General features: G+C 39.2%; 1 protein-coding gene across 6 annotated transcripts in view; it reads right to left on the minus strand.

Moving 5' to 3' along the window:
• The window catches only part of ARHGEF7 (Rho guanine nucleotide exchange factor 7), a 223,673-nt gene that overhangs the window by 43,051 nt on the left and 158,420 nt on the right, over nt 1-22,202 (minus strand). For 2 of the 6 annotated variants that reach the window (XM_089693574.1, XM_089693576.1), the window contains exons 13-20: nt 19,228-19,314; nt 17,912-17,995; nt 17,345-17,479; nt 9,728-9,952; nt 7,910-7,930; nt 7,211-7,304; nt 3,557-3,646; nt 1,091-1,267 (exon numbers count right to left, since the gene is read on the minus strand). In XM_089693574.1, the coding sequence (XP_089549700.1) occupies nt 1,091-1,267; nt 3,557-3,646; nt 7,211-7,304; nt 7,910-7,930; nt 9,728-9,952; nt 17,345-17,479; nt 17,912-17,995; nt 19,228-19,314 (913 nt within the window). The remainder of the gene's footprint in view (nt 1-1,090; nt 1,268-3,556; nt 3,647-7,210; nt 7,305-7,909; nt 7,931-9,727; nt 9,953-17,344; nt 17,480-17,911; nt 17,996-19,227; nt 19,315-22,202) is intronic. The other 4 variants (XM_089693577.1, XM_089693579.1, XM_089693575.1 and 1 more) reach the window with 3 other exon arrangements.

Raw genomic sequence — 22,202 nt, forward strand, 5'->3', positions numbered from 1 at the left:
CCAATTTCACAGAATGTGCAGACAGGGCTGCAAAAATGTTTTCCCTCTCCTTAATGTAATTTGTGAAGCTAATACAGTAGTTTCCACTACAAAGGAGAAATAAAAAATCCCTCCTATTCTATATAAATTTCCTGCAAAACATGTCAGAAGAAAATGGTATGAGACTTGTGTGGGGAGTCGAGTGTTCACCATTCAGGAGGGGGTTGGAGGAAACAGATTGGTATTATCTCTGGCCGCCCTCCTTTTTTAATTCAATCTCCACTTCACAGCACACTTTTTCCTTGCAGCTATGAGGAATGAAGGCCCTTAATTTCATACTGAAATGTTTTTACACATAGTCCTTAATATATGAAAATAATTTAAATACTGCAAGATAATATACATCCATTTCCAAATAAAAAACAGAAAAACAAAAATTTAGAAATTTTGGCAGCAGCAATGTGACATGACATAAGTTGTTTCTATGTGCCACCTGAAGAGTATATGTACACCCAAAGTACTTGTGCCGAATTGTTTTCAACACATAGCCGTGCAAACGCTGCCCAATACCAGTCACAGGAGGTGAGCAGCAGGGGTTCTCATACAACAATCTTTTCTTCATAACTAATGATTTATGAATTATTTCTATACAAAATTATATATTCACAAAAAAGTCCTCACAAACCTGTATGTTTTTCAGTTTCGTTAAATTACAAAAATGCACAGAAAAATTATCACTTAAAAAGAAACATCAAAAGACAGAATACTTAATCTGCCGTGTGTAAAAAAAAAAATCCTCACGCTCTCTTACATAAACCTAGGAACTCACTGAAAGCATTACAAGAGTGTGAGGTATATTTCCAATGTACACTTTACCTTCATGGACAGATATATATAGATTATTTTTGTTCGACTGGAAAAAGGAACCTGGATCCACACATACAAAGAACCAGAAATGATCTCAGTTTTTTAAACAATCACATTAAAGGAGACAGAAAACACAAGTAAACATCTAAGAAAAAGTAGGTTGTGGTATAACAAGCATTTTGTTAAGAAAAGAGTTTAGAAGTGCATTAGTTCTGGTGAGAGATATATGAGCAACAGCTCTTACGAGAAGTAGACCCCATTCTGTAACTATGGGCTGTCCATATACTGTCATAGTCAGAGTCTTCGGAGAGGTCTGAAGGCTCCAAACGAGAAAGACTACTGCGACGACCCAAGGAGTCTAGACTTGATTGGTCATCATCAGCCAAGACGTGATTATGCATCAGGTCAGTGCCTTGCCATGCTAAGGATGATGTATGGGTGAAATGAAATGGCAACGGTGGGGAGGCAAAGATGGAAGGAAAGAACAAAAAAGGAATAGAACAGGACAGGAAAAAAGCCACAACCAAAACAGTAACATGAAACAAAACAAAAAGCAAAAAGGAGGGTGATGGGAAGAGAGGGAAAAAAAGAAAATATTGTTAAAAAAAGGAGAACAAAGCTTTGCAGATTTCATTAGTTACTTGTTCATGAGATAAGACAGTGCCAGCAGGAGTAAATATAAACTACTTTGGCATGTGAATGCATTTTGTGAACTTGCAGCAACTGTAGCTCGGAAATGCATTCTGGGAACAGGATCATGCCTAGTCTAGGGGTTTCTGCCCATAATTAAGCGTCTAATGGTTCTTTAGCAGTATGATAGATTAAGAGCGACAAAGTGCAATGAAACAAGCATATATTCTAGAAGAAATGGCGAAGAAAAACTTTTATAGAAATTTATTGTGAGTGAGGTAGGGCTTTCTTTCACTTTGAGGTACGTAATCCTGTTAGCCAGAGTATTAATATTTATAGACAGTTAAAAGAGAAAGACCGTGTACCAATCACTTACGCACAGTACCACCAGCATGTGTTTTATAGGATTGCATACAATTCCATTTTTCTCAATAAATACAGACAAAAATATTTATATGTAAATGATTGGTAAAATAAACTGCACAAATAAATGAGGAAGTTTACATATCTAGCCGCTATGTGTAAGAACATGCGGAATCAACGTAATATTGCACCAACCACTAACATTATAATGAGAAAATACTGGAACTCTAAAGGCTCTATAATTTTTTGGCCCACCTTCCCACACTGAAATATACATTTGAAAAAAAAAAAAGTTGCTTATTCTTATGGCTCTAATGTTACTAATGTTGTCGAGGACCATAAATGTCTTCCTCAACTGTAGGCAATAAACTGATTGCTGTACTTGATTCATATCTTTCCCCCAGCTGCCACTATTAAAAATTCTTTACTTAGGAATTATGAGTCTGAGAAAATGTGTGGAAGTTAATTTGATCTAAAGTGAATGTTTTTGACAAGACTATTCTAAGATGGCACGAGAAACAGGTATAACGGGTTGAAAAGACATATCGCAGCCATCAAGGAGCAAGGTCAAAAGGTGTAAGACATGAAGGGTAAAAGCATAATGGAAAAGCTTGAATTAAATGTGATTTTTTTTTTTTGTACTGTGGTTGCTACAATTATTTGTTGAACTTAAAACAGTATCTGCAAAGCACATGGAAAAAAGCTGTTTTAGGGAATGATATTTAAGCAGATCAAAGAGTAGTAGTAACATAAAAGACAGCACTGTATACTGCCGTCATGAAAAACTTGTGTAGTAGTTGCGTTCCCTTAACAGTGTCACAACACAGACGTCTCTGCTTACCTGCTGCAAAACAGTACTGAAAAACAAACACTTCCATCCTACCAGCCATAAGAAATAAACAGATGTATTTAAAACACTTGCCACTGAGTCTTTGAACATAGTACTATGCAGATTAAATATACATTTAAGTAACAAGCTTACACCATTTTATAAGCTTCAAAAGAAAAAAAAAACAAAACAAAAAACTTCAGGCAACCTGTATCTTGTCAGTAGGGGGCTAAGTTTCAGCATGACCTTACCTTCAGCATTTGTTGAAAGATATAATTCACTTTTCTTTACTTTAAGTCATTAACATTTGTATGATTTGTAGCTACACCAGAACCAGCATGATAGAAAATACATGCTTAAAATTTTAATATGCTCTGTGTATTGAACACATCCTCTCAGCCCATATATGGTACCTGAATGCACAATGATCAATAGTCATAATATAACATAGCAGGTTAAACTAGAATTTATGTAATGCTTTTGGACAGTCAGCGACTGACATGTAAAACACTGCTCCTAAAATATGCTGTGGATGCTGGCATGTAACCAGGTTAAAAATGATAAACTAAAATGCTGGAAAAAAAAACCCTTAAAAAACAAAGATTTCAAAATACCTGGCATGACAGGTAAAGCAAGATGTGGAAGGCTCACCTCAGCTGCTGCTCTGATACACAAAGTGAGAAAAAAATGTACTCCATGAAATACTCGATATCAAGGAGCAGTACTTTTTTTTTTATTTTAAGATTATCAACATCTTCTTTGACGTTTCAATTTTAACACATGGTGTCTATATCTTTGCATGCAATGTGTATTAACACCAAAAGACAAAATGGCAATACAGTCGCACAAGCTAGAGAAGCAAAGTGATAGAAACAAACATGCACTTACTGGAATTTAAAGTTTGACGTGTTTTGGCACTTGTACAATAGGCTTCAATAACCTTCAATATCTGGGCATCTTCCTCTAGTGCTGCTGTGCCTGAAAAACACAAATTAAGAATGCATTTTTAGTAAAGCTTATATTAATTTTCCAGATGGGCTCTTTGTCTGGCAAACACTTTTCTAAGTACCACTTGAGGGCTTTGAAATGGTTTTCTGCATCAAAGAAATTCCAGACAAACAAATAAATACACAACTTAAAGCATAACTAAAGGCCTTTTTTTTTTAGTTTTGGATAGAGTGGAGAGGGATTAGAACACCTGTCAGTTTTTATTGCTGTCTGTGCCCCAATTAAGGAGATTCACCCCCTCTATTTTTCCTGTTTACCATTATTATTGAAAGTTAAATTAAAATCTTCCAATGGGGACACTAGTTCTGGTAACCTGAGGGTCCCCAGTGAATTCCCTAATTTACAAGGATTTCCTCTTACTTCCTGTTTGGTTATAGGACAGAAATTGAAAGGAAATCTCCGCAATGGGACACAGATGGCGAAAGATCTGACAGGGGTTGTAACATTCCCTGTTCTATCCAAAATAAAAAGAAAAGTTTTGCCTATAGTAGTTCTTTAAATTAATATAGAGTGCTGTGAAAAAACGTATTTGTCCCCTTGATTTTTTTTTTCACATTTGTCACACTTAAATGATTCAGATCATCAAAAAAAATTTAGTACACAAAAGATAATCCGAGAAATCTGATAACAAAGTTGAACCTTTTGGAAAATGTGTGTCCCGTTACATCTGGAGTAAAATTATCACAGCTTTTCAGAAGAAGAACATCATACCAACAGTCAAACATGGGTGGTGGTAGTATGATGCTCTGGGGCTGCTTTGCAGCTTCAGGACCTGGATGACTTGCCATAATTGATGGAACCACGAAGTCTGTGCTCCACCAGAAAATCGTGAAGGAGAATGTCTGGCCGTCAAGCGCACTTGGGTTAAGCAACAAAGGGTGAATTACTTTTTCACATAGGGCCAGGAAGGTTTTGACAGCTTTTTTCCTTTAATAAATGAAATCATCATTTAAAAACTGCATTTTGTATTTACTCAAATTATCTTTTTGTAATCTTAATATATGTTTGATGATCTGAATCATTTAAGTGTGACTAATATGGAAAAAAACACACACAAAAAAAAAAAAATCAGGAGGGGGGCGAATACATTTTCACAGCACAGTATGTGAACAGTTTTAGCCACCAGAGGATTTGTTATGTTTTGCCAGTCTTGTGGTCTAGGCACCCCTTGCATGAAGTGCATCCAGTTCCTGGATTTCTCTGCAGACTACATAACAGTAAAATAGGCCATACTGCCTTTTTCTTTAGATTACAGGACACAGGATAAGTATTTAGGTACTTTGTATTATGTGGCTTTTCTTCAGAAGATTGGATACTGGTAAGCAAAAAAAAAAAAAAAAAAAAAAATGATAACCCAATATAACCCCTTCCACTTCCAGCAAGCTTAGTTTTTAGATACAGCAGGGTCATAGGACCCTCAGAGACAAACAAAAGTAGGTATATACATGCAGAATTAAAAAAAAAGGAACAATATGGCTGAGCTGGCTCTGGAGATGCTGAAGACAACACTAAACAAGCCGAGCTGACACCTTAGCCAGCCAGTTGTGTCAAAATATAGATTCGCCCTCTGCATTAAAAAATGCTAAAAATTAAGGATAACCTGCACATATTAAGGAGATCCTGCAAACAAAAAAGGGGGAGGGGGGGGCATGGGAGGAAAGAGGAGGTGGGTGGGGAAGGCAAAACAAAGGGACAAAGGGGAAACAAGAAGGAAAAGTATGGAAACAGGTAAACAGAGAGAGGGAACAAAAAAGCCTCCAAAACAAGGAGCCAGGGAGGGGGAAAAGAAGTAAGGGGGGAAAAGATAAGAACATGAAAAAACGGGGGGGGGGGGGTCAGAGAAGTAAAATCAGCACAGAAACAGAGTTTACACAACATATATTACTAACCATCAGAAACATCCGACTCATATGCATCAGTCCAGGCTGACCACACTTTGTCTAACTTTTTAGGGCTAGTCCGACTTTCATATGTCAACTGTCAAGCAGTAAGACCGCATGTACGGCAGATTACCAGCTAGCCACTGTGGGTGGAGTGGACGGTTTCCATTGCACAAGAATTTCCCTGCGAGCATAGTAAAATGCATGAAATAGGAATAGCCTCTGTGTCCCCTATGATTTTCAGGAGCACAAGTTGTGGATTAGGTCTAAGAGACAAACTAAGAGCATTTAAAGCATCAACCACCAACCACTGAAATTTGACCCTTGATGGTACTTCAAGGTCGACCACTGATCCAGACCAGACTTGAGAAAGAAAGTGATAGTCTAATGGAGAACTTCTTGGGATGGAATTTCCTTGCCTTGCACCAAGAGAAATTTTAGAAATAATTGTTCTGTTAGAAGGTCATCCAGATATCCCACTATGGGGATGCCCTGGGAGCAAAGCAGAACATGAATAGGACTAGCAACTCATTGAAGACCTGAGATTCAGTTCAGGGGCCAAAAGGAAAGGACACTAATTTACAATGTTGTGTGCCCACAGCAAAATCCAGGTAGTGTTGATGCACAGGAAAGGTGGAGAAGGTCTCCGGTATGAAGGGAAGCAATGGTCAACCTGGACAATTCTATACAGAATCAGATCTAGTGTGGAGCAGTGCCCCCTTTTCCCTTAGGAGCAGCGTCCAGGTTTGAATAGAAACCGTACAATGTCTCCTTTTCCAGGACAATACCCTTGATACCTTGAGGGAGCAGCTGAACCAGAGCAGTGTGAAGGTCGGCTAATTTTTCTTAGCAAGTTGAACATGAAGCAGGGTGGAGGCAGAGACCAAAATTTGAGTTTGTGGCTTCTGGATATAACATTCTGGGCCTAAATGTCTGAAATGTCCTGTGGTTAAATGGCTGCAAAGACCAACAGATGTTCCTCCACTTTAACAAGCGGGACTTAGAAAACTTGTATGTCCAGACTTGCAGAGGAACTGAACTTCAGGCTCTACCGTGGACTTGCAGACTTGAAAGAAACAAAAGGGACTCTTATCAATTGAATGTTTGGCATTTCTTGGTGGTGCAAAAGGGTGCTCTAATAATGACATCCTTGATAAACTTTTTGAGATATTCCCCTTCAAAAGGAAATAAATTCCTTGCATGGATGATCTTCAGGCCAACATTTGAGCCAAAGGGTGATTTGCTGGGTGCACTGAGAAAGCACTCATTCTGAATATTAAAGTGAAAGAAAAGTCTGACTATAACTATTCTTAAAAATGTTCCCTTCCCCCTCCTCCTACCAATCCTGCCTAATCTGTGTAAAAAAAGATCTCTAAATATGCTTATGATGTGTATTAGACATATCTTATTAACGGACAACTTTGTGTAAAAAAATACATTTTCATTTTCCAAAAACTTTTTGCGCTACCTTTGAATAAAATGTATAGCTTTCTACTTTACACGGAAACAGTAAGGGAAAAAAAAAAAAAAAAAAAAAAAGGGGGAAAAGGTACCTGTACAGGTTAACAAAAGTAAACAGATCGAGATGGTCATTCACATGAAGCATAAATCATATAGCAAAGAGTTCTTTTCAGTGGCCAATTTAAAAACTTACTCTTTCTCAATGCAAATTCTTCATCAGATGGTTTCCTTTCGGGCTTGCGCTTGGGAAGTAATTTTTTCATTGTTTTGGGACTTTTACTGAGATCCTGTTGAAAAAACAAAGCTATTTCAAACACCTTTGTGTACAAGAAAAACAAGTTTATCATTTACAAATTCTCACGAGGCCTGCTTATCAGCATTTAGATATCTAGGTACACACAGACTAACAGGTTGCTCAATGGTACTGTGGATGGTGGTATATATTGATTTTTCATTTCTGCTCCATTTTTCCAAGTGCATATAAGTATATATCGAGTATATATTTAATAGAAAAAACACTGCAAATGTTACTTGTGATTAACAATAAATGTGTTAACAAGTATGCTACAATAGGTCAGCTATGCTAAGGCAGTCTCATGCTTACTTGGGTTAAGTGAACACTGCAAGCGACAGATGAGAACAAAGGTAGTGTGTTAGGGACAAATCAATTAAATTCAACTATTAAGGAACAAAGACAGGAAAATATGTGGAGTGAGGATCTTTATTAGGAAGGGGTCTTGACACCTTTTGTTTACCATTTTTGGAAAACAAGTGGTCTTTTTCAACATGGAGGAGACCTCTATCAAAAGTGATATAGCCACGATGTGCAGAAGATATGCTCTACAGCATAACATGCCATTCCAAAAGGGACAAAGGTAGGTCTACCCCTTACCTTAAGAATACAAGACATCCTCTAATACAGAGGGAAACAAAGAAGCAAAAACAAAGCAATGAACAAGTTGGCTGGCAGCTACTAAATTTACATCTTCATTTAGAACATAGATTCCATTCAAAACAAAGTATATCTACAGTTTATATTAATGTAGGTAAGGGTTAAATTTTTTTTTATATTGCCATCTGTGCTCCATTAGGGACATATCCCTTCACTTTATGTCCCACAGATACATCCGGATGTGAAAGGAAACCTCTTCAAAAGAGAGGAAATCATCTCTTATGCTGGATACACACTTGAACTATTTTTTAGTTCAACGAGCAGGTTGAGAAAAAAAACCCCCCGCCAGAATGCACTGATCAGAGCTTGCAGCCATTGGCTGCAAGTGCTAATCGAGTGCCAGCTTTCCTGCATGTCTGTTCTACAGAAGCCGATCTTTTGATCGGCTTCGGTTGAACTGACAGCTGTACACATGAACCGAAATTCATCCTGGTTCCTGCTGAGCGGGCTGATTTTCAGCCCATGTATATCGGCTTTAGCTGTCCCTGCAAAAATGTTCCCATTAGAAGACATTTGCTCTATGCATGTTCATGTGACAACAAAAATGGTTACTAGGACAAATAGAGAGGATGAATCTCCCCAGTGAAGGCACAGACAGCAATAAAAATTCCACAGCGTTGCTAACTACATGTTTAAACTGCATAAAGCAAGGAATCAAAAAATTCCATCTGTCTTGTGATTCATAAACACTGGCTGCACTGTGTACCCAGTTAGATGTCACAGCTATTTCCACTATGCAATATCTGTTTCATTAGATAATAATCGAGCATCTTTACACTCCTAAGCTACTGCAGGTAGCAAGGGGAAGGTCATCTAGGTAGATACTGAAAACAGAAAAACTATTTTGTTACATTCATACAACCATGCTGTGTGGAAGATACTGTGCAACTAACAAGACTGACAGAAAAAAATTATAGGTCATCTGACAGGCAAAACAGTTTGCAATTATGTATTTCAACTACGTTTTTTAGTCGTCTGCCAAGAACTTCAATTTAACTACTTTAATCCTCTTATAGAAATTTAAGAAAAGTGTCTTTATTGCTTATACCAAACAACTTCGCAGAATAGTAGCTTCTATGTAATACCAATGTAGTAAAAACATACGATAAAAATAAATAAAAAATAAAAAGAATAGAGGGATCCACAAACTTGTACCAATTAATGGTTTTGAAGTTATTACTCAAAACTTTGGACAGCAGCAATAATTTGTTTAAACAATTTATCAATCAAAACAAAAGTCAATGACAGTTGCTGTCCGTATAGTTAAAGAAAATCTAACTATGTGGGTAGGACCCTGGCATCAACCACAAAAGAAAAGCACCACTCACATGCCCCAGTATGTTCCTCTGGCTGGTTCAATTGCTGCTACCACCAGCTGGTTCAGCTAGTAAGGCTCATGAAGTCTGATCGGTGGTCCACAGCAAGATGGAGCACCTCTGCACTCTGTTAATGTGCACCACAGTCAAGAGTTATTTTAACCCTTTTATTTACTTTTGACACTTTTAAACAAAGCACTTTAGAGTGACATTTGTTTCTTAATGGCTATGTGCGCCTCTACAAATAAGTCCTTAATAAGGTGAAACATGTTAGTGGGGTGTTCTCCCATGGGTGGAGACCAGACTAAAGCCATTTGATACACTCACAACTGTGGTGCACATTAACAGAGTATTGTAGTACCCTGGCAGTTATAGCCTGGGCATTTTTTTTTTTATTAACTTGAAGTGTATTACACAATTTTTCACCCCCATGTTTCCCTACCTCTTTATAACAGAGTGCTGCAGAAGGTCGGAGTGGAGGGGCAGGACGCAAGCAACTTAAGCTCCAAGGCTTTGATGTTTTTGGTGGTTCCAGTGGGCTCCAGCTGATGGTACTGTGTGGCGTTCCATGGTGTGAGAGGTGTGGCAATGTGTGATACGCGGGTGTGTGAGGTGCTGGCTTGAGGTCTGAATGCTTGCTTGATGGGGTAACTGGGTGAGAAGGAAGCTGTATACAAAACACAACTATTATTAAAACAAGCGATTAGACGTCTGAATATAGCTAGCAGTACAAAATAGAAATATGCAAAATTCCAATGTCTAAATTTCAAGAGTCAGTGAATACATCAAGACAGGATTGTAAAAAGGCAAGAGACCATTTCATAGCCTAGCTGAGCCTTCACATTTACTGGGCCTTCCTGTTGGTCCTTTACTGAGATATATACTGGGATATGAGGCATCACTTACCAACTGGGAGGGGATATGCAAAGTATGGGAGAGCCTCAAAATTATACATACAAAGTTCAAGACTTACATATAATTTCAAGTGCTTTTACTGATAAAACTGTTTTCATGTAGTTTCCCAAAAGGTAACCTGTACTTATGCATTTTTGTTTTACAATCAGGACGAACTGCCCAGGCTTATGACAAGTGCGCGTTAAAGATTTACTAATAACAATCCAGCATACAAGTAAAAAAAAAAAAAAAAAATTCAGCATTACGGGGGACACATCGGCAGACTTCTCCCATATCTTTTGGCACTGCCCTTATAATAGTGAGTTTTGGTCGGAGGTTATTAATTTCATCCAATCCCTGACCACTATTAAGGTCCCCCAAACAGTGGATGTGTGTTTACTGGTCTGGTCAATGCCCTAGCGTTCACTAGGGCAACTAGAACACTACTTGGTTTACTGTTATTTTATACCAGGAAGGCTATAGTCTTGAAATGGAAGGCTAATTAACCCCCATCACTGAATTGCTGGAAAGTGCTAGTTACCTCGGTTATACCACTTTATAAAATGACCTATATTTCTAGGGGGTGCCCGAAAATGTTCCATAAAATATGGAATGTTTGTCTGGAATCACCATCTATGGTTAATGCTAATGCTACAAGAGAGAAGGGAGGGACGCCTTAAAATATGAAATTTATAAAATGAGCTATATTTCTAGGGGGTGCCCGAAAATGTTCCATAAAATATGGAATGTTTGTCTGGAATCACCATCTATGGTTAATGCTAATGCTACAAGAGAGAAGGGAGGGACGCCTTAAAATATGAAATTTATAAAATGAGCTATATTTCTAGGGGGTGCCTAAAAAAGTTCCATAAAATATGGAATGTTTGTCTGGAATCATCATCTATGGTTAATGCTAATGCTAAAAGAGAGAAGGGATATTGCTCTGTATCCAGATTGTTGTTTGATGACCCTCTGAAACTTCTCCATTGTGAAAGTGTTTGCTTATGCTGGGAACTCTTGATAACATGTCCCCATTTAACATGTTTCTTCTGAGATCCTATAACTGCCACAGTCATTGACCGCACTAGGGAATTGCCTAGTCGAGGTTGTTCAGTTGGTAAGGATGTTGAGTGCTTTATTGGTTTTCTCTTTGTGTGTTTGTTGTACTATGTCGAGCCGGGGTATGCCCTGAGGCTCTGTTTTGTCCTGTCCTCCAAAATATGGAATTTAAAGGCAAATCAAAATTCCTCCTATACTTGTATAGTACCAGACACAGGCACAGTATTCATAGACCCTGGGATGTAAATATTTATGTACAGCGGGCCATATAAACATGATTAAGGACCACCCCAGAATGAAACACAAAGCTGCTGCATAAGGTCCACCTTAGTGGCAGATTAACATGATTGAAAGAAGAGTAGGCTCCTGAGAGATTACATGCGTAGATGTTGATGGAAGAAGACAGAATGTTACTAAGAACCACCTAACAGGGAATTCCTCTAGGCCATTGCTGAGTTTGTGGTACTTGAGAAGAACCCCTGATAAAAAAAGCTTTTACCTAAAGAATGGGAAGGGTGTAACCCCTGTATAAGGGATACATGTAGGATAGTTCCCAAGGGTATTGGAAACAAAATTCCCCTTATGGGGGTGTCAGATGCCAGCAACATCTAAGGTGTGAAGACTGCCTAGGAGGTGGATGGAAGGAGGGATTCACCATAGCTACTGACTGAGAAGTTATCAGTGAGTTCTCTTAGCACAGAAATTGCAGAGTGAGGTTTCAAGCACGAACAAGATAGTAAAAAGGAGATTGGATTAAAATTGAAGCTGAAGGCTCTACTCTGTGCAAGGTCAGTTTTAAAACCTTTTGAATGTACACCTAGAGAAAAAAAAAAAAAAAAAGACAGGGTAGCCCCAGTCCTCTAACAAGATGTAAGATTCAAATCTGGGGCAAAAAGAAAAACTGGGTTACAGAATGCACTCTGAGGATATGCGTTTCTGCTTATTTAATAGGGAAGCAGAAAGTTGACAGTATGCCGAGGGTATGCCTGAAAATGGTTTACCTTGTAAAAGTTAAAGGAAAAAAAACAAATTAAAGTGCTACTAAACCCAGGACCCTGCATTCACTATACCTGGTCTCCCACAGTACACAGAACAAGGAAATGCAATTATTTTAGTAAATATAAACTGCTAAATACTTTTTCTCATCAGCAGTTAGAGCAGTCTAGTGACTTCAGCAGAGCACTGGTTAAAGCTTGTAGGAGTTTTCCTTCTGCTCTAGGAGGATGTGAAACCTCTGACCCTCTGTTTGGACAGTGCTGGTTGGCCCTGTGCTGATCACATGCACCCACCCAAGAAAAAAAATAAACCGCTCTAGCAATACACACCAAACTGAGCATGTGACCACAGATTCAGTCTGTATCAGGTGGTCATTTGAACAAGAGGAGGGGCAGAGAAGAAAGGATCAAACAGCCTTTTTACACAATGATTAAGGATTAACCCCTTAGGTTCCACAGTGAGGATAACAAGCATGCTTTACTGCATATACAGACTGATTTTACTATTGTGAGTTTAGTAACACTTTAAGGAACTCTAAAACCCTGTTTGTAGTAAGGGAAACAGAATGGTAATAAATCTCTGTAGTGCCAGATATGTAAGATAAGGGCAGAAGGAGTCCTTGCAAAGAGAGGAAGGGTATACAAGTAGACAAAAAAATCCTAGTGTTCAGTTGAAAAAACCAGAGTGGAATAAGAAGGATTTTCTGCAACCTATTCTAGATCTTTGTAATATAGATCAGCCTTTCTCAATCATGGTGCCCAGGCACCCTGGGGTGCCTTGAGGTTTCTTCAGGGGTGCCTTGGCAAAAGGTCTAAAAATTGCCCATATCTTGTATATAAGCCAGCGGGTGGAACAAGCCTGCCTTTTAGTTACACAAAGCCACAGGTTTTCATTATGCACCATTACGACCTTCTGGCCGCCGGCTTGATAACCAATGACATCATCAGTGGATAAGGAGGATGTCAGCTGCCTACACAGCATCCTAGTTTGACCCTCCCCTGCCCCTCTCCATTAGTGCTGGGTTTACATTAGCTCAGTGATGGAAAAAAACTGAGGGAGAAGAGTAACACAGGAATACTAGTCAGTACCAGTGTACAAAAGTGTATTTGCTTTGGAAGAATAAATCACCTCTAATGTTAGGTGTCCTACATGTGTGGGTGTTGCTGCATTATATAAAACTATTACAATAGTTTTTCACATTTTAGGGTGCCCTTTTGAAATTGTGAACAGTCTTGAGGCATCCCATTTTAGAACGGGGTGCCTCAAGACTGTCCACAATTTTAAAGGGTGACTCAGGACTGTCCATAATTTTAAAGGGTGCTTTGACTGAAAAAAGGTTGAGAACCACTGACCTAGAGTAATGACCCAAAATAGGGCTGGGTTGAGGCCAGGAAACAGTTGTTGGCCTTCAATATCAGATCTTTATGTGTAGGCGATAATAGGCTTTTTTTTTTTCATGAGTAAGATCTGATATAGAAGTGAATGGAATATCAGGACAAGAGGTCTATATACCGGTTTCTTATCAGATCAAAGACAACAGGATCTAGCAAGTTAGGTAAGCCATACATTACCCAATTTTCTTTCCTTCAACCACAGGTTGAAAGAAAAAAAAAATTGCTAGATTCCCTAATCAACACAGTCAGAGAATCCCTCCAGCAACACTATTGGGTTCTGCTGGCGGGGAATGCAGGGAGCCTTCCCCATTGACAGAATACAATGATCACTGCTGATGGCTACAGCCGCCAGCAGTGATTGGGAGAAAAAACCCTGACAGGCTGGATGTACTGAAGTCAATTGATGGATCAACTTCAGTACAACCAGCCTGCCCATAGACTGATCAAAATTCGGCCAACTCCTGCTACATGAATTTCAATCCTTCTATGATCAGCTCTTTTTGGGTCCCCAACGGCACTCCTGGCTCCTTCCTGAGTCTATCTCTGAGCCAATGTGGAGGGAGACAGCTGCTGCTCTTGGGTACATCGCTGGATCAAGATAAGACTCAGTTAGTATAACTGGGGTTTGGGGGAGCTGTGTGCAGATTTTTTACCTTAACGCAGAGAATGCATGAGAAGCTGAATGAAGAATCGGAAAATAAATTAAGTAATAAAGCGAAGAGTGATTTCTTTCCAAAAGAGAAGAGGCCCATCACCTTGAGACATGAAAACTGAGGATTTAGGGAGTGAGGCAGCATCATAGGGGAGGTGCCTGGGGCCTTGAGGATACTTCCCCCCTGGGGGGGGGAAGTATCCTCAAGAACCTTGCCAGTGTCCAGTCAACATAAAGTACGAGCCTATAGCCAAGGATCTATAAATACTATGCCTGTGGTCTGCTGTATAATTAAGATATAATAATATAGTCCAAATTCAGGCCATCACTGTATGTACTGTATATGTTAACATCTAAACTAAAATATAAATATCATATTTTCAATATTTATTTGTGCTTAGGCCTTTTAGAAGCCTATGCATGCATTACATTTTCTCATAATCATTGCGCTGGAGGGGCATGAGCAGCATTGAACAGCTTGAATAATTTTAACCACCAGGTTTTGACCTATTATTATAATAGACATATGTAAATGCAACCTTTACATGTGGATTAACACACAATAATGCGAAATGTTGATGCTAGCACAGAGTGGATGAACAAAAGAAAAAGATCACTTAGTTGTTCAAACAAATGCATTCAAACAAAATGTAAAACACCAAAATACAGTACCGAAAATATATTTCTGATGTTTGACAGCACTTTTACATTGTTACATGGTTAGGTTGAGAAAAAAGTCTATCTAGTTCAACTAATAGAAATAATAAATCAATACAAAACCTCTGTATATACAAATCTTATACCCACAGTTGTTCCAGGAGAAAGGAAAAAAAACCTTATGAAGCATAGTTCATGGTTTTATTTTGGTTTAATTCTAAATTTTATAATATACACTATCTTGTCAAAAGTATTGGAACGCCTGCCTTTACATGCACATGAACATCAATGGCATCCCAGTCTTAGTCCGTAGAGTTCAATATTGAGTTGGCCCACCCTTTGCAGCTATAACAGCTTCAACTCTTCTGGGAAGGCTGTCCACAAGGTTTAGGAGTGTATCTGTGGGAATGCTTGACCATTCTTCCAGAAGCGCATTTGTGAGGTCAGGCACTGATGTCAGACAAGAAGGCCTGGCTCACAGTCTCTGCTCTAACCACTTCCAGTCCAGACACTTTTACCCCCTTCCTGTCCAGGCCAATTTTCAGCTTTCAGTGCTACCACACTTTGAATGACAATTGCGCGGTCATACAACACTATACCCATATGAATTTTTTAGCATTTTTTTGAGACAGATAATGCTTTATTTTGGTGGTATTTATTCACCACTGGGATTTTTATTTTTTTTTGCTATGTAAATGAAAAAGTACAAAATTTTGAAAAAAAGTGTTTTTCTTATAAAATTTTGCAAATAAATAATATTTCATCATAAATCTTGGCCAAAATTTATTCTGTTATCTTTTTAGTAAGAAAAATAACCCAAATTAGTTTATAACCAAAAATTATTAGTTTATAACCAAAAATGATCATTTTTAAAAATTGTTTTACTTTTTTTTTTTTTACATACTGTCACCCTAGCAGTACAGTGTCACCATGGTGACACTTTACTACTTGTGGGGGGTGATGAAGATTTTTTTTTTTTTTTTTACACTGATTGCTTTTACACCCATAAAGGCTGCAAAAGCAATCATTTCTCCTCCTCTCTGGCTGCATTCTTGCAGCCATTGAGAAATACTGTGTGAGCGGTGATTGGCCACAGCTTGTCACATGGTACAAGGCTGTTCTGAATAGCCTTGTACCATGTGACCTCTGTGATCATTCATAGATTTCACACGTAGTAAGCAATGATGTCAGAAGTGACATCTTGCTTACTACTCTGCATGTGATCACGGATTGGCCAATCAGTGATCGCATGATCGGGACCTCACATAGAAGTCCCGTCTGACGATCGGTGTTCCACTGTGTCCGGAGGACACAGCGGGCACCGGATCGCGGTGCTGCGTGCTCCCAGGGAGCAAGCACAATCAGGGTGCGGGGAGACCGTTTATAAATGGCCAACCGACCCTGCACTGCCACCATCCGGCCGTTTATATACAACAGCCAGACGGGAGGTGGTTAATCCCAAAGGTTGAGGTCAGGACTACAGGCTAGGTGCAGGCTAGTCAAGTTCCTCCACCCCAAACTCATCCATGTCTTTATGGACATTGCTTTGTGCACTGGTGTGCAGTCATGTTGGAACAGGAAGGGGCCATCCTCAAACTGTTCCAAAAAAGTTGGGAACAGGGGCGGACTGACCATTCGAACACTCGTGCACTGCCGAGGGCCCGGGGTCAGTAGGGGGCCCCATGAAACTCCCCTGGTACCTTTTATAGGCTTTTTTGGGTGTGCTTTGAGTGTGGGAAAGGACACAGGGGCCCCATGATCCCCTAGTGCCTGGGGGTCCCATGAGTTGTCAGTCCGCCCCTGGTTGGGAGCATGAAATCATCTAAAATGTCTTGGTATGCTGACGCCTTAAGTGTTCCCTTCATTGGAACTAAGGGGCCAAGCCCAATCCCTGAAAAACAATCCCACACCATAATCCCCCTCCACCAAACTTTACACTTGGCACAACGCAATCAGGCAAGTACCGTTCTCCTGGCAACTGCCAAACCCAGACACGTCCATCGGATTTGCCAAACAGAGAAGCATAGTTCGTCACTACAGAGAACATGTCTCTACTGCTCTAGTACATATCCATATATATATATACACACACACACACACACATATATACACACACATATATACATACACACACACACACACACTATATATATACATATACATATATATATATATACACATATACACACACACACATTTTTAGTCCTTACCATAACTGACATACAGTAATTATTATATTTTTGTACAGGATTAGAGATTAACAACATTCAAACAAGAAATACAATTTTGAACTGTTAAACATGCAAAAGATAACACAATTATTGCTGTTTTGCACAATTATATTGAACATGGATGAAATGTGTGAAAGATACAGCAATCTTCCTGAAATGTAAAAGAAGATTCTTACTGTATGACAGGGCACCGAATGAGGCTTTATTGTGGGATTGGTCATAGAGGTAAATTTAGTTTGTTTATGTAGATGGTCCACCCATTCCTGTAGATCTTGTTGGTTATTACATGACACAATTATCCTTTCAATCATGTTACCTACAAATAAAAAAGAAAACATTTATGGTTTTTAGTTGTAGCAAAGTAGATTGTCATTTCACTTACATTACACCATAATAGGTGCTGGCCATGTGGGCTGTAATAAAGTGCAACAAAGCGGCCTACATGGCCACATGTCAAAAATGTATGGTTTGCTAACAGTTTTTACTTCTGTACACAGAATTAAACAGAGGCCAAAAGACAGCAAACAAGAAGACTGGGAATATGTTAAACTATATGTGGAAATTCCTCAGTTCTTGCTGTTCTGACTCTGTTACATAACTGTACAGCAAAGAAAACAAAATAAATGAAAAATAACACAATTAACATTATTAAAACCTGAATCCCAAAAAGTGAATAGATAAAAAGTTTAAAATATCTTTATCTCAACACAGAAGCAAGGCATGTTAAATAATGAAAGGAAGAGGTTACCAGAAATTTCATAGGCATTCTTGTGATTTTCATTATCTTCCAACTTTGTGATGCATGTCCCCGTTAGAGGAAGTTTGCCCTGTTGGGAAGAAAACTAAATTTACACACACACAAAAAAACCCCAAAAAACAAACATTCTATACCAACCGTTAAAGTGAGCAAGTACCTTGCCCACACAGGAAAAAAACATGTTCACTTTTCACTTTTGTACTTCCTCTCGATTTGTGCTACAATTCTGGCATGAAACAACTCCTGTACTCTGCACCTGTCCAGAACTGACCAGTCTTTATTACAGGAAGTTCTTGATCTCTTTAAGCAGGGTGACCTGACTTGTATCCCCTTCCCACCAAAACCAGGCCTCAAAATTTCCACTCGCCTGCTCACATTTGGTGAGTGGAAATAACGTGGGGATGTGTGTGTCCTACAAGGCCGTTTTACTGAATGGGCACAGGACTCCTGGCCAGCTCCATCACTCTAGGGCAGCTTCTCTCAACTGGAGTGCCACCAGAGGTCTTCAGGGGTGCCGTGGCATCATGGTAGAGCAAGGCTGTGAGATAAGCCCAAGCTCCTGATCCCAAACAGCACTGTACAACGGCACTGGGAACTCAGCCAGACTGCTGAATACGCTAAGCAAAGTGAAAGCAAAGGTAGGGGGAGAGTGTGCTGTGCTCTCTGTATCCCCCGAGAGTGCACTACCCGGATGTGTGAGGGATGGTAGTGAACTGCAACTTTTTATAGGGCTGTATACGTGTCTGTATGTTTGTACAGGCATCTGCGTGCGTACGTGTACGCACACGCGTCTGCGTGTGTACGTACATGTGTCTGTACTTACACGCGTCTGCACGCACAAGCGTCTGCACGTGCACGTGTTTGCGCGTGCACGTATGTATGTACGTACGTACATGTGTCTGCGTGTGTGTGTACACGTGTCTGCGTGTATTTACATGTGTCTGCGTGTATTTACATGTGTCTGCGTGTGCGTGTGTGTAGGCACACGTGTCTGCATGTGCGTGTGTATGTACACGTGTCGGCCCGTGTCCATACACGTCTCTGCGTACATGTGTCTGCTTCCATAGTCTTACTGTAAAGACTGTTTATACTCTTATTATTTTATCATATCACAAGTCACATATCTGAAGACATTCAAATTACTATTCTGAATAAACCACTTATGAACAGACACACGCTGCAAATGCATTATACTTGAATAGTAACCTTGCAGCCAAACTGATAATTTATACTGAAGCCTTCGAATTATCAATGTATTACATTTAATAACTGTAGGGGTCAGAAATCCAAACCTCTACATACCTGATAGATAAAACCGCTCATTCTTGGACTTGCAGACAGCATTAACAACACATTAGGAAAGAGTAGAAGATACCGCTCATTCTTTTCCTTGAAGAGGCAAAAATAGTACAGCAGGTCATTTCATAATATATTAAAACATGTTTACACATATCTCACATTAATTGGCAGAAGGTGGTTATTTCAAGAGATTTCTTTTCTCTTCAAAGCAGACCAACTTTATGCCCACAAAATTCTAGATAAATACTCCACAGAACTGGAGAAGTGGTAAGCTATGGCTTATCTCTGCATTGTCCAGTGCAGGGCATACTGTTAGATATCATGCTGGAGAAATTAAAGTAAACTGGCCACAGACGGATAGCATTTTGAATTAAAATTCTAAGGAAAATAAAGTTCTGTAATAGTTTGTTCCTTTTAATAATCTTAATGGGTCAAATTGACACTCGTTTTTTACCGCAGTGATAAAGAACATGCAAAGGAGCAAGAAGGAAAAGGGTTCTTGAATGAAGAATTTCTAACAGTGTTTTCATTTGGCAAAGTCCATTCATTGCAAAATTAAATGTTAAAAGCAGAAAAAAAATTTTCAAACAACATTCAAAAGTTCTGAGAATGTTCTGAGAATTTTCAGACAAGTTTTCTTAAGACTTTTCTTAAGAATTTTCATTTGAAAAACTATCCAATTATGGTCAGCTTAAGACTATGAAGGCAAGCACTTCATAACTAATAAAAGTGACCCTGACACTCCCTGCTGTGTTGTGCTGCTGGTCCTCTACCTCCACCACTAGGAATCTATGACTCCATAAAATTCCTTGAAGATATCTTTTTTTTTTTTTAGTTCTCATGTACACTTCAGCTGCTAAACTAAAGTTCAGGAGTTGTTCGGCGTGTTTTTCAGCAGCCCATTAACTCTCCTTTATGTTTTCCTATGTGTCCATGTACACAGTCGTTTACAGGCAATTGAGTTTACAGGTGTTCTTTTGAACGCACCAAAATTGCGTTCAGGAGTAGATTTTACCAGCGTTTCAAAACGCCAAATGCTTGTAAACGCGGTTAACCTCATTTAGAAGCATTTGGCATTTAGATGCGTTTTTTGACAGGTCCATAACCAGATACTGTCCAGAGCCTTTTTTCTTCATCAAAAATGCATGCAAAGCATTTTTCATCTATTCAAATGGATCTAGTACACCAGTGCAGTCAGTTCCAGGTTTTGCGTGAAGGAACAAAATGGTAAAAACATGCTGCATTATGCTCATGATGGGATCCATAGTGAATACAACCAAAAAAGACAGGTCATCTCAACACATACTGCTCTCTCTGCTTCTGCTCTATTTCTCTCAAAATGTCTGAGAAAAGTAATTATTTACTATTTTTCAGTGCTTTCTGGGCATTTGGGAGGGTCTCCTGAGGTTATCTTTTAAAAACGCTTCTAAACGCAAACACGCATAAACGTGGTATGCAAACGTGGCTAAACTGATGTTTTTTAACCTACGATTTCTAGCAGTCAGAAGAGTTTTCCAAATGCCCCATGTACATGAGCCCTTAACGTTATCCTTAAAAAAGAAAACCACCCATTTTTCCCTCCAGCAACCCCTCAATTCCCATTTCTCTAAGATCGTCATTTTACATTCAGCTTGGAGATGAAAAGCCACCAAGTCTCTGGGCTGAGATCTTCTCCTGCACATGTGGAAAATAATCTCAATTCATTCCTATATAAAAAGGCCACCCCTGTTGGGACACATGAACCCGTTATAGGAATGAAGATTCTCACACGAGTGGAAGAGTCGACTGAAAAAATATGATCTTGTAGTAGCAAAACAGGCAAGTGTAAGACATGGGAGAAGAGAAATGGGAATTTTTTTTTGGAGAAAGGGGGGTAATTTTAAAGGAAAACTGTACCAAATGAAGGACCATTAGTTACATAAATAATCAGGGAAGCAAAATAGGCAAGTACTAAGATACACAGCCAAATCAGCAAATGACGGTTTCTTTAAGTGACTCAATACATTATCTCTTAAACTACATTTACATGAATGCAAACCACATTGATTGAAGAGTTCTATATAACCCCAGAAAGTATTGTGTGATATCAACCCAAGTGGTTACTTGGTATCCAATAGATCTTAATACATATGAGTGCTCTGGACCTCATATAGTTTGTTGCTGATACAGGAAATACCTGAAGCTGCATTGAATAAATTGGGTAAAAACCAAGCAACCATGAACATTCCTGTGGGTTTAAATGCCAGAATAATTTTACCTAAATGCTAAAGGGCAATACTAATAATTCACATACAGTTGCAAGAAAAAGTATGTGAACCCCTTGGGATTACGTGGAGTTGTGCATGAATTGGGCATAAAATGTGCTCTGAACGTCATCTAAGTCACAACAATAGAAGAACACAGTCTGCTGAACATACTACTACACAAACATAAGATGTTGCCATGGTTTAATTGCACATAACATGTAAACATTCACAGTGCAGGGAGGAAAAAGTATGTGAAGCCCTAGCTTAATGACTTCTCCCAGAGCTAATTGGAGCCAGGAGTGAGCCAACCTTGACTCCAATCAGTGTGATAATATTGGATGTGTTGCTGACAGCTGTCCTGCCCTTAAAAAACACACACCTGTTTTGGGTTTATTGGTTTCAAGAAGCACTGTCTGATGTGAACCATGCCTCGCAGAAAAGAGCTCTCAGAAGACCTACGATCAAGAATTGTTGACTTGCATGAAGCTGGAAAGGGTTACAAAAGTATCTCCAAAAGCCTTGATGTTCATGTGTCCATGGTAAGACAGACTGTCTACAAATGGAGAAAGTTTAGCACTGTTGCTACTCTCCCTAGGTGCGGTCGTCCTGTACAAATGACTGCAAGAGCACAGCGCAGAATGCTGCATGAGGTAAAGAAGAATCCCAGAGTGTCAGCTAAAGACCTACAGAAATCTCTGGCACATGCTAACATTTTTGTTGACACATCTACAA

Source organism: Staurois parvus, unplaced genomic scaffold, assembly GCF_062004578.1.
Source record: "Staurois parvus isolate SC_StPar_1 unplaced genomic scaffold, SC_StPar_1.0 ptg000634l, whole genome shotgun sequence".
Lineage (NCBI taxonomy): Eukaryota > Metazoa > Chordata > Amphibia > Anura > Ranidae > Staurois > Staurois parvus.